Source organism: Acanthopagrus latus, chromosome 9, assembly GCF_904848185.1.
Source record: "Acanthopagrus latus isolate v.2019 chromosome 9, fAcaLat1.1, whole genome shotgun sequence".
NCBI lineage: Eukaryota > Metazoa > Chordata > Actinopteri > Spariformes > Sparidae > Acanthopagrus > Acanthopagrus latus.
The window spans coordinates 29,234,303-29,246,411 of NC_051047.1; the positions used below are offsets into that span (position 1 = coordinate 29,234,303).

Below are 12,109 nucleotides of genomic sequence, written 5' to 3' on the forward strand. Positions count from 1 at the left end.
GTCTTTACATTATGTCCAGTAAAACGAATGAGATCAGCGGATACTTTGAAAGGTTAATACCACATTGTGACAGCTTTAAATGTCAGTTGTAGATATTAGCTGCATAAGAAGAACTCATGTTGGGTCCAAGGTTGAGAAACTCTCTGCTCAGTTTTAATTACAGTTCAGTGAGATTGTGTGCTGTGGTTTAATCCATAAGAGATGTTGCATAATACAATCAGACAGTGTCAGGCTGTTTGAATATTTCCATCTAAAGACTTCTTGTTGTCTTATCTTCTTCCCACTCTTTCACGGACTCTGCAGAACCAAGATACCCTCCAGTCTTTGACGTGAAGTTGTCACCACAGGCAGTGACAGTGGGCGACAGCATTGAGCTTGAGTGTCACATGACCGGCTCTGCCCCAATAAAAGTCACATGGTCGAAAGACCATAAAGATATTCGCACAGGGGGGAATTATAAGATCAGCTGTGTGGAAAACACGCCCCACCTGACCATTCTGAAGGCAGATAAAGCCGACACGGGGAAATACTTCTGCCATGCCTCTAATGACATGGGGAAGGACTCTTGTTCCTCTGACATCACTGTCAAAGGTATTTTAACCCGGGCCACACTCACGTCATCTCGGCCCTCTCTTCTTTAACACTCAGGCCTGTTTGAGGGCGATTCTTTGTATGAAAAAGCAAAACCCGCCTCCTCACGTCACTTTGTTCTCTCTTGTTTTCAGAGCGTAAAAACCCACCTGTGTTCACCAAAAAGCCCTCTGAGCACATGGAGGACATGGAAGGCAAACTGGTGAAGATCGAGGGCCGAGTCACTGGCTCACAGCCCATGTCTGTCATCTGGTTCAAAGACAGCTCAGAGATCTACAGCTCTGACAAATACGACATCAGCTTTAAGAGTAACGTGGCCGTGCTGTGCATTAAGAGCAGTCAGGTGGCTGACAGCGGCAGGTACTCCTGCCAGGCCTCTAACGAAGCTGGAAAAGCCTCTTGCGACGTCACTGTGGGCATCTTAGGTCGGTTTGTCTTACAGAGCTTTCATGTCTGACGTATAATCTTTATACCGCAGTGAAACAAATCTATTGTGATTTTCAAATCAATCAGTGAAAACTGAATATCTTTGTGTTTTAGACTGTCGGTAGAACAAATATTAGTAAAAAATTAGTACCTCAAGTGAAGTAATTTGCCTATTCAGCCAATGAGAATCCTTCTCTTCTCATTAACATTTCTCCCCCCAAAAAGTACAGACTCCTCCTTTAAGACTTCAAAAACACGTTGATGACAGTTGGTTAAATTGATTTTTTTTTTATTTGTTTATTTATCCATTCAGAAAATGTTTGTAATATATGTGAGTGTACTTACCTTTTGGCCCAAATATTTTAGAGCTAGGTCTTGTTGGACTCACAGAGCTGGTCAAGAGCTTTTACTCAATACATGTAACTCATTTTTACCCAAAATGTCACTCACAGCCCCTGATTCTCACCCTCCATATAATAAGATATAAATCTTTTTTGCAATTACAAGTTATCAATCTTATAAATGCAAGATTATGGTCACAGGATCTTTATCTTAATCTTTACAAATGGGGTAGTTATTATGAAATCAAACTGTGTACATATACTGAAGATTTTTAGTTTGAAGTTACTGTAACTAGCTGCCACTCATGCAGCGCCATCTTGGGGAAAATAATTACATTATTTTTATGTTATTTTATTTGATGTTGTTTCATCTTGTTCATCTTTTTTATCTAAAACTAAATCACTGTTTTTCATTCTGCTTCTGACTTTCGAGCTGCTGTAACAAGTGACTTTCTCGCTGAGGGATCATTAAAGTCTTACCTTTTCTAATCATAAGACACTCAGATGATGTAAGAAATAGATCAATCATCGTTTGACCGTATTCCAATACATTCTTTTCTCTCTATGATGCAAAGAAATAATTACAAGAACATGTTGTTCTTTTAGGGCCAGTTTACTTTATACCCAGATGGTCAGTTGTAAACCTGTGTCAGACCTGCAGTATTTGCTGTGGATGATTATACTGGATAGTTGCTTGTGATACTTTTAGTGCTATAATTTATTTTTAACAGCTTTTCACTATGACAAGTCAATTTCAAAATTGCTGTTTTCTCTCCTGCAGAGGCCAAGAAGCCTCCAGTGTTTGACGTCCCCCTCAAACCGGTGACTGTGGACGAGGGCGAGAAGCTGAGTCTCAGGTGTCATGTCTGCGGCTCTCCTCCTCTGAAGATCCAGTGGATGAAGGATAGGAAGGACCTGACGTCCGCTGGCAGCACCAGGATCAGCTTCTCTGACGGGACGGCCTGTCTGGAGATCAGCTCGGCCTCCAGGCACGACGCTGGTGATTACCTCTGCAAGGCCACCAACGACGCCGGCAGCGAGTTCTGCAAGGCCAAAGTCATCGTCAAAGGTAAAAACTGAATCTGTTCAGATCAACTTTGATACTCATTTTAATTAGAGCCCTGCTTTCTGTCAGTTTATCACATTTCCAGCTGTTCTGGTTTCACGCTGCTGTTTTTTAAGTGTTTCTATGTCTGTTGTTCACTCACACTGCAAAAAGTGACTTAATGAATCACAGTTAAAAAGAATGAATTCAGACTTTTTAAAATACGTGGTGTTGACTGATGTTACAGATGAGACAAAAAGTGAAAAATATCAAACAAAAACTGCACAAATTGATTAACTTGTCTCAGTAAATGTAACTGCTGTGAAGTTTAATTGTAGATTTAAGATGTTAAAAGCCAGAAACTCTCTGCAGATACGAGACACTAACACGCCTTTTCTCCACATTCCAGCCTCCCTCTCTGTCTGTTTACGGCTTCTTACGGCTTTTACGTCTTTGTCTCGTTTCGCTGCGTCTGAGCTTGTTGTGAGGAGGAGAAAGTTCCGATATTTGTGTTCAGATGTAGAGAGGAGAAGTCACAGAGATACTCGAGTACAAGTACAGATACCTGAAACATCAACTGAAGTACAGTAACTAAGTATTTGTACTTTTGCACCTTTTGCTGCTGGTCTTGTTCCTTATGCCTGTCAGATATCAAACAGCTCCATCTAGTGGACCAGGAGTTGAACAATAGGCCCCATTTTTACAAGGTGGTGTTAATAAAATCAGGATTGTTTTCCCTTGTGGATGTTAGTATTTTATTTTATTTTGTTGAGGTATTCTTGGGTATTTTGTTCAAATCATAATGATCCGCAGCTTGGTGTGTTGCAACATGTACAGACTTTTCTCAGTTGAACTGAGGTGTGACCATGTTTCAACTGAAAACTACGCCTTTCATAGGAAAAATACAAATGAAATATACTTGAGTGTCTGGTGTTTGTGAATGAAAGTGACCATTGCTCTAACGTTGCACTATGTTGTTGTGTTGCAGAGAAACCAGGAGCAGCTCCAGCTCCAGCTGAGGCTCCAGCTGCTGCTCCAGCCAAAAAACTGGACAACCTTTTCTTCATCGAGGAGCCCAAGACTGCACACGTCACTGAGAGTGAGTCAAACAGCATGAACATGATACAACAGATGGGGTCCCATTCAACTATTTTTTAAAATCTTTTTATTATTATTATTTTCATTAACTCCACAATAAATGTGGTTATGCTCTGGTGAGGGTTAGGAGCACATCATGGTTTGGCTTAAAGTACCTGTTTTGGTCACCACAAAAACATCTGGAAATGTCTCCAGGTGTCCTTAAAAACATCAAGTGGTGTGACTTCAACAGCTTGTTAGCTGTAATCACACCACCATCTTCTTGTCCACCTGCTGATGTGAAAGTCAGCTGATAAGCGTGATGTGAACATGATGCGTTTGGTACAAATGTCCACCTCTGACGTATCTGTGGTTTGCAGAAACATTAACTGTTAACATTATATAGAATCTGAAATCTCACCTTGGTTTCTTGACTCAGAGGTTTTGTTCTAACTCCCCTCCTGTTTATCCACAGAGGGCACTGCCACCTTCATTGCCAAAGTGGGCGGTGACCCCATCCCCAGCGTGAAGTGGATGAAGGGGAAGTGGAGGCAGATCACACACGGCGGACGCATCTCCATCGAGCAGAAGGGCCAGGAGTCCAAACTGGAGATCAGAGAGGTGACCAAGTCTGACTCGGGTCAGTACAGGTGCGTCGCCTCCAACAAGCATGGAGAGATTGAGTGCAGCACCGACATGCACGTGGAGGAAAAGAAAGACTCTGCAATGCTCGAGGGAGACCTGCGAGCCAAGCTGAAGAAGTGAGATTCTCTGTTACCGTGTCAGATGTTTCTTTCGAGTTATTACCTCACGGCTGTTTCTAATCTCTGATCTCTTGTTCTCAGGACACCATCGAAGCAGAAAAGTCCAAAGGAGGAAAAGGACATTGACATTGTTGAGCTGTTGAGGAACGTGGACCCTAAAGAATATGAGAAATACGCCCGGATGTACGGAATCACCGACTACAGAGGCCTGCTGCAGGCCATCGAGCAGCTGAAGAAGGAGAAAGCTGAAGAAAGTGGAAGACCGGTAACTTTCTGCACAGTCAGCTCGTCTGATGTGTTTGTGTCTGTAGACGTTGTGTTGAATCATGTGGTTGTTTTTGGCAGGAACTGGAACGTGGAGACAGAGAGTCTGATGAAGATATGGCCCGACTTGTAGCGGACCTGCAGAAGAGGATGGAGAGGACGGAGGTCAGAACATGTTTACTTTCTGAAGATTTCTCTTTTTATCAGACTGATGATGATTTATATGAACACCTAACTGTATCAAAGCAAATAGCACTATATCAGCTGTTACATGGGAACAAATAGAAAAACACTGCTGTTTCTGTCACTAACATGGACTTCAGAGAGTTAATTCCCTTGTCACTCCTGCAGCCTGTCACTGTGGTGAAAGACATCTCCGATCAATCAGTCTTCACCAACAAGGTGGCAGTGTTCGAGTGTGAAATCAAGATCAACTACCCAGAGATCACCCTGTCCTGGTACAAGGGCACCCAGAAACTGGACACCAATGACAAGTACGACATCAGTATCGTTGGCGACCGCCACCTGCTCAAGATCAAAAGGTGCCAGGCGTCTGACCAGGGCAACTACCGGGTGGTCTGTGGACCGCACATCTCCAGCGCCAAGCTCACCGTCATGGGTCAGTATTTTCTTATTCTTTTTTCGGTTTCACACATGAAAACACAAATCTTTATTCCTGATTTATAGGAGAAAAATTATTTGTTTGGAAAAAAATATGTGAAATTAACCTGAACATCCCTTCACCGTTTCTTTTTCTCTTTCTTGTCATTCAAATACTGGAAACAGCTGTCAATGTGTTGTTTAAACAGTCTGAGCAATAAAATGCAAAAGACTTGACGCAACACATCAAAGTCTGAGAAACAAATTCCATATTCAGGAAACAGAACCTTCCAAGGTGCACACAAATGCTTCAGCCTTTATCACAGATGCTTTATTTTCTTCTTCATGTGTTCTGTCTTTCAGAGGCGGAGGTCGAGAAGCATCTGCAGGACACAGCGGGTAAGGAAGGCCAGTCGTGCACTCTGTCTTGTCAGTTGTCCATCCCTAATGTAGAGGCTCATTGGTATAAAAACGGCAAGCAGTTAGAGATGAAGGGCAGATACAAGTCCGAGGTGAAACACAAGGTTCAGAAGCTTCTGATCAGTGACCTGAAGCATGAAGACCAGGGCAGATACACCTGCCGGTACCAGCACCTGGAGTCTTCGGCCGACCTCTGGGTGGAAGGTTTGTACCTGGAAACAATCCTGCAACCATCTAGACGTGGTGGATGTTCTGCCCGTTTACTAACCTCTTTCGACTCCCCCCATCAAACTCTGAGACTAATGTTGGAGATTTGGATTTTACCCTCTTTTTTCCTCTTGCTTCTGGGATTTGTCGCCCTCTGTCTTAACATTCTTCACATCTCTCCACTCCTGGATTATCCTTCAAAAGTGTCCAGCATCATCTCATTCCTTGTCTTCTTACGTCCGTCTCGACTTAAATCCATCCTCCCCCCAACATCCAGTCATCATAACCGCCCATAAACTCTCCTCTGGTCATCATTTCTAACCTTGTGGATGTTGTGTCGATTAAAATTACCATTCAAGTATTGTCATACATTCCCAGATGTAATGCCAAACACCTTTTACCCATTCACGTCTTTATCTGTTTTAGCTGAACAAATTCATTTCACCAAACGCATCCACAACGTCGAAGTCAACGAGCGGCAGTCAGCCACCTTTGAGTGTGAGGTGTCCTTCGACAATGCTATTGTTTCATGGTACAAAGACACCTGGGAACTGAAAGAGAGCTCTAAGTACAACTTTACAAGCGAGGGCCGAAGACATTTCATGGTCATACGAAATGTGACCATCGAAGACGAAGGTGTGTAGAGCGCCATCAAGCCCCAAAGGCCCATCACAGAGACCTACAGATTTTTTTTTTCTCAATGTTTTGATGACTTGAGTGTTAAACGTCTTCCTTAATAATCCCGTGTAGGCGTGTACTCAGTGATTGTGAGGTTGGAGCCCAGAGGAGAGGCTAAGAGCACAGCTGAGCTTTATTTGTCTGGCAAAGGTACAGTTCCTAGTCAGGCCCAACCTTTAATGCTTCTGTTCAGCTTTTGTATCTTTTAGTGTTTAACTCGTTGTTCACTCTTCCCCTTCTTACAGAAATTGAATTAGCAATGGTGCCCTTCGGTAAGTATTTTAATTTCTAGATCGTTTACAACTGTAACCAATAACATTTTTGGAAACCGTCTTGTCGTCCTTCTTTACCAGAGCCTGATTAGAAGATGGATATCAGTTACAACTCTGTAGACATGTTAGCCTTACTTAGCACAGAGACTGGAAGCTGGGGAATCTGCAAACAGCTAGCATGATAAGCTTTATCATGCACAGCCAAGTCCAGTGCGCTTTGTTTGTCATTTGTTTTGTGTTTAGTGTTATTGTTTTTTCATTTGCAAGCTGTTTATAAGTGTCTAAAATTGAAGACAGTAAAGTTAACATATACAAAATGATGCCAGCTGTTTGCAGTTGCCTTGATGGTAGCTACAATCTGTTAGCTTTTCCAAAATTACCTTAATCATATTAGTTGTTTGTAGTTATCTGATGTTGCCTTAGCTCCAAACTGTTATCCAATGTTATGGCTGCTGCTTGTTGCTATAATCTTTAATCTCATACAACTTTACACATAGGCTCATTTTCTTCTTAAATAACTGTTATGATAGCTTCTTTTAAATAAAGTTTTGGTGTGAACCATATTCCATATTCTGTAGATGTCCCAGACTCCTCAGTTCAGAGGCCTGAAGTGCCGTCTTCAGTGGCAATTCAAGGTAAGACTGGAACCAGAACCAGGTTCAGTTCAGTGGATTGCTGACAATTCTTGAATTTAAAGTACTCATCAAATTAACATTGTGACCTTAACCAACCAACCAAGTAATGAAACTACAATTTTTTTGTCTTTTTTAAAGAATCTGCTGAATTCTATCAGTATGAAGAACAGAGAGGTATTTACTGTGTTTTTGTACTTCATCTTAATTCTTCATCCCAGCAAGATTTACCCTAAAGTAAATTAACCCTAACTTCATAGTTAAACGTCAAACAGATTATCTTTGTTACAGCTGTAAATTATATATTGGTATCAACATTAACATTGTGGAAACACAATTAATCCACTTTTTTAAATGTATTTTTGTAATCACTCAACTGACTGACAAACTAATCCAGACTCTTCTGTCTTAATTGTTAATAATGGAAACAAAAAACATTTTATTTTTTCTCAAGAATCAGCTGAATATTCTTATCACTATGAAGAGAAGGTGGAGGTGGAGGTGGAGCAGAGAGGTACAACGTGTTGTATTTCTTCTTTTTTTAAATCAAACTTCATCCTTTCCATCCCCATCAAAGCAGCAGATCTGGGAAAATAAAATAGTCCTGAAATTAAAATCCTGTTAGTCCAAAATGTATAGTTTTTGACATAAGTAATGGCTGTAAGAATAAAAAAGAAACCAGTCTCTAACTAAACATGGACAACAAAGAACGGGAATTTACCCAAATCTGCCTCTTGCACTCATCATAACATCATCATGGTGCCGTCTGACTGACCTCTTGTTAAGGTTGATTTTATGTGTACATCTCGTTTGTGTGAGATGTTTGAGGACCTGTTTCTCTTTTTTCACTTTTAACTTTCATCCCATCTTCCATCTCTTCATCACACATTCACCAACCAGTTGATTCACCATTTCCCAGTCAAAGTCTTTTGTCTTGTATCTGGAAAATAAAGCCGAACTTTATTGAGAAATTCAAATAAAAACTCAGTAAGGTGGCTAAAAGCTGCTTCCTGATTTTGTTAAAGCACCAAATGTGATTGACTTTCAAAACAATGAAATTGGGATACGATTGTGCCATTTTTTAACGCTAACAGAATTGGCATGGACACGTTATGAGACAACAGGTCACTGTGTACACACACAAAACAACTTCAACACACCTTTGCAGTCTTTTTACATCTATACATAGCTGTTTGACTTTCCAAGAAAGATTAACAGTAACTTTTAAACAGTGAGCCTTTTGTGCCCAGATAGCCAGTTTAGTAATCCCGACATGAAATATATTTATTTATAAGACTTTGTTAAACTGGGAAATGAGGTCATGAGTTTTTTGTCACAGAGCACAAACTGTTTGCCTCACGTTTGTTGTCTTTTGTCACTCTTGTGTTCGTCACACCTTCAGTCGAGTATCAGAGCTGGACAGAAGAGACGGTGACACAACAGGTGTCCACAGCCAAAGGTATCAGATCACAGTACCATACAGGGAGGACGTCGGTTACCTGTCTGTTAATACCTGTGTGTTTGAGCCGCTCTTTAACCATGGCTCGCTCTTAATGTTTGTCTATTTTTGAGATTTGTGTTTGTCTTTTTCTGTTATTGTCTTTCACCATTTTTGTCTTTATGTTTTCATCTTATCTTTCTTTTGCTGTGTTTACATTCCCAATGATAACCTCTTTCCTTAACTGCAGTATTATTTTCCTTATCTGCATTAGATTCAGTAGTAATTGGTCTAATGGTTACCATGTAAATTGTATTTATTTTTAGTTTTTTTATTTTAATATATCTTAATTTAACAGTTTTAAGTTAGATGTTTTTAAGTGTGCAGTATCCAAGGAGTTTTGTTAGAACATTTGAAAATGTACTAAAATTATCAACAGAATGTGAAGAAATAACAGGTTTGACAAGGTTAGACTGTGTGTGTTGTGAACAACACCACTGCTAGCTGCTCTGCTTACTGAGCTAATTAGCTAACAGCACCTATTTGTTCAGAGTATGAATTTGACAGGCGGTCAATACTTATTTAAAGCACCTTTAACATAAAACACAGCTTACAGCAAAACATTTTCACCATAATGCTAAAGATAATTGTTCTTTTGCTAGACGTGATTGTGCGATTGATGAAACACATTAGATTTTGATGCTTCATTCATTTGTTAGGAGCAGTAATGCATCTTTTAAAAGTGAGAAATGGTTACTGAAGTAACATGGAACATCGCAAAGTTAATGTTTTCTGACAGTGATGATGATTCTGGGTGTGTTCTTGTGTGTTTTTCTTTTAGCTGCCAGAGTTCCCATTGAGGAGACAGTGGAGACCAAGAAAGTTGAAATGAGAGAGGAAATCCCATCTAAAGGTAACGCCGACCTGAACGTCTTCCTGCTGCAGCTCAGCGCCCTCTCCTGCAAAACAATGCAAACTTATTTGTCCGTCTTCCACTACTAAAATCTTTAATTGTTTTGTTCTGTTTCACTTTGTTAGTCCTGTTTTTTTTCTTTGTTTTATTTCCTCTCTTACTCGATCCATCATTAATATTTTTTAAATGATTGCCTGTAGTTGTGTTTCATGTCTTATCTTCTGCGGCGCTTCTTTGCTTCACCTGCAAATGCACAGCATTGTTCTTGTGATGCTAACACAATCGGTGTCTTTTAAGCTCCTAAAGCTGAGAAAATGCCTGAGGAGAAGCCAACACCATCTGTGAAGGAGCCATCACCACCAAAAGGTACCAACATACACCTGATGTTGGCATATACCTGTTTTTATATTTGACTCATGTATAATTGTCCATGTTTCTACTCTTTTAACCAAAATTCCTGTGTATTTAATGTAATCCTATCTGTGTGGTTTGTCACTTCATAACCTCCCGTGACTTTTTATGTCCTGAAATTACACTTAATTTTACTGATTTTGAAGTACCAGAGGCCAAAAAGCCAGTGGAAGAAAAGGTTCCTGTAGTTTCAGTCCCAGAGAGGAAGGAAGTTCCTGCTCCCAAAGGTAGAGATGGCTGATTTCTAACATCTCTTTAATGAACATCTTTCATCTACGCTGATGACACTTTCCTTATGTCAACTGTTCTGTTACAATGTGGTTCAGCCATTGTTTTTGTTCAGATTCAGTCTGTTCCCTCCATCTCTTGTTATCTTTGATTTTATGCATTAAAATGTGTTTGAATGTATCTTAAAAGAACCAGAGGAGGTTAAGAAGCCTGCTGCTGCTCCCTCACCACCTGAAGAGAAGCCAGGAGTGCCAAAGAAAGGTACATTACTTCCTGTTGTTTGACATCTTAAAACGCACACCCAGTGAAGCTTACCTGTGCTTAAGGCTACTCGCCTCTCACCTCTTAATGTTTGTCTTGTATTGATTCTATTCTTATGTTGATCTTAATGTTTGTACTGTTTAATTGGTGTTCTGTGGATTTTCCATGTAATTCTGTAGCTAGTTTCACTCTTCGCCAGCTTGTCCACCCCGTTTAGTGTCACCTCACTCTTTCGAACACCTCTTGATAACTCTTAGATTGCCATAAATTACTTAATGCTAACCTTGGCTAATGTCTGTGTTACCTAACTAAAGATGAGCACAAGCCTCAGTTACCAGCTGAGCCCAAAAAAGTGGCACCTGCAGCTAAGCCTGAGCCTGAACCAAAGCCCAAACCGAAAGCAGAACCTGAATTAAAGCCTAAACCCACAACGGCTCCCAAAGCAGAACCTGAAGCCAAACCTGCAGCGAAGGTTGAGCCGGAGCCAGAAGCTAAACCAGCCGTGCTGCAGAAGCCAGTGACACCACCATCCAAAGGTATTTTCTGCTCTGTATGGATGTGTGTATGTTTCTCTGTCTTGAGTGTTAAAAAGTCTAAACTGTGTTGAGCTTCAAGCATGGAAGCGAATCTTTGACTTTCTGTGTGTCTTGAATGTATCTGCTCATGTCTAAAGCCATTTAAATGTTACTTTAAGTTCCTGAAGAGGCTGCAAAACCAGAGCCAGCAAAGATCAAACCTGAACCGGCTGTTAAAAAGCCTGAAACTGAAGCCCCAAAACCAAAACCAGTGCAAGAAAAACCAAAACCAGAAGTCCAGAAACCAGAGCCTCTTGTAACAAAGCCAGAGCCTGCTGTCGTCAAGCCAGAAGCTCCTGTTCCAAAACCAGAACCTGAGGCAATACCGAAACCTGAACCGGCAGTGAAGAAAGCTGAAGCTGAAGTGAAAGTGCCAAAACCAGAACCTCCAAAGCCCAAACCAGAACCTCCAAAGGCGAAACCAGAACCAACTCCTGCACCAAAGGAACCGCCTAAGAAAGGTATACAATATTTCTGATCATAACGGCGCTCTGGAGTTTTTCTTAATTTTCTTAACTCCACCATCCAACTTTAACTCATCTGGTGTGATTTTTCATGAGTGCTTAATGATCTTTGTCGTGTTTAGTTTGGATGCTAGAAAACTCAGCCGTTCTTACTGAAACCTAAACTCTTACAGTCATCTTAAACTGTCTTCAGTTCCTGGTGTGTTTTTCTTTTGTCTAACGTCTAACTTACTGTGGCGTTACGATGGGGCTGCACGTCATGTTTGTCAGTTACTTGTTGTCTTACACTCGATAGAGTGTTGGGGTTTGTCCATCTCTAACAACTCTTCAGCTTTAATTCACTGAAAGCCTTCTAACGTATTTGAATGGTACTCTTTAAAGTTCCCGTGGAGGAGAAAATACCCGAGCCTCCAAAAGCAGCCAAGAAACCAGAACCTGCTGTTGTTCCTCCCAAAGAAGAACCAACAAAGAAAGAGAAAGGTACTTGTATGATTCTGATGGA

At 40.9% G+C, this 12,109-nt stretch overlaps 1 protein-coding gene across 1 annotated transcript in view; it reads left to right on the plus strand.

Annotated features, from left to right (window-relative positions):
- Positions 1-12,109, plus strand: part of ttn.2 (titin, tandem duplicate 2) — a 202,854-nt gene that overhangs the window by 65,047 nt on the left and 125,698 nt on the right. Inside the window, exons 75-94 of the mRNA XM_037110653.1 lie at positions 304-591; positions 726-1,016; positions 2,140-2,427; positions 3,392-3,502; positions 3,956-4,241; positions 4,326-4,509; positions 4,590-4,673; positions 4,860-5,127; positions 5,472-5,732; positions 6,162-6,371; positions 6,486-6,563; positions 6,659-6,685; positions 7,264-7,320; positions 7,459-7,494; positions 7,772-7,831; positions 9,597-9,668; positions 9,966-10,034; positions 10,226-10,306; positions 10,497-10,568; positions 10,883-11,104. Of these exons, the coding sequence (XP_036966548.1) occupies positions 304-591; positions 726-1,016; positions 2,140-2,427; positions 3,392-3,502; positions 3,956-4,241; positions 4,326-4,509; positions 4,590-4,673; positions 4,860-5,127; positions 5,472-5,732; positions 6,162-6,371; positions 6,486-6,563; positions 6,659-6,685; positions 7,264-7,320; positions 7,459-7,494; positions 7,772-7,831; positions 9,597-9,668; positions 9,966-10,034; positions 10,226-10,306; positions 10,497-10,568; positions 10,883-11,104 (3,045 nt within the window). The remainder of the gene's footprint in view (positions 1-303; positions 592-725; positions 1,017-2,139; positions 2,428-3,391; positions 3,503-3,955; positions 4,242-4,325; positions 4,510-4,589; positions 4,674-4,859; positions 5,128-5,471; positions 5,733-6,161; positions 6,372-6,485; positions 6,564-6,658; positions 6,686-7,263; positions 7,321-7,458; positions 7,495-7,771; positions 7,832-9,596; positions 9,669-9,965; positions 10,035-10,225; positions 10,307-10,496; positions 10,569-10,882; positions 11,105-12,109) is intronic.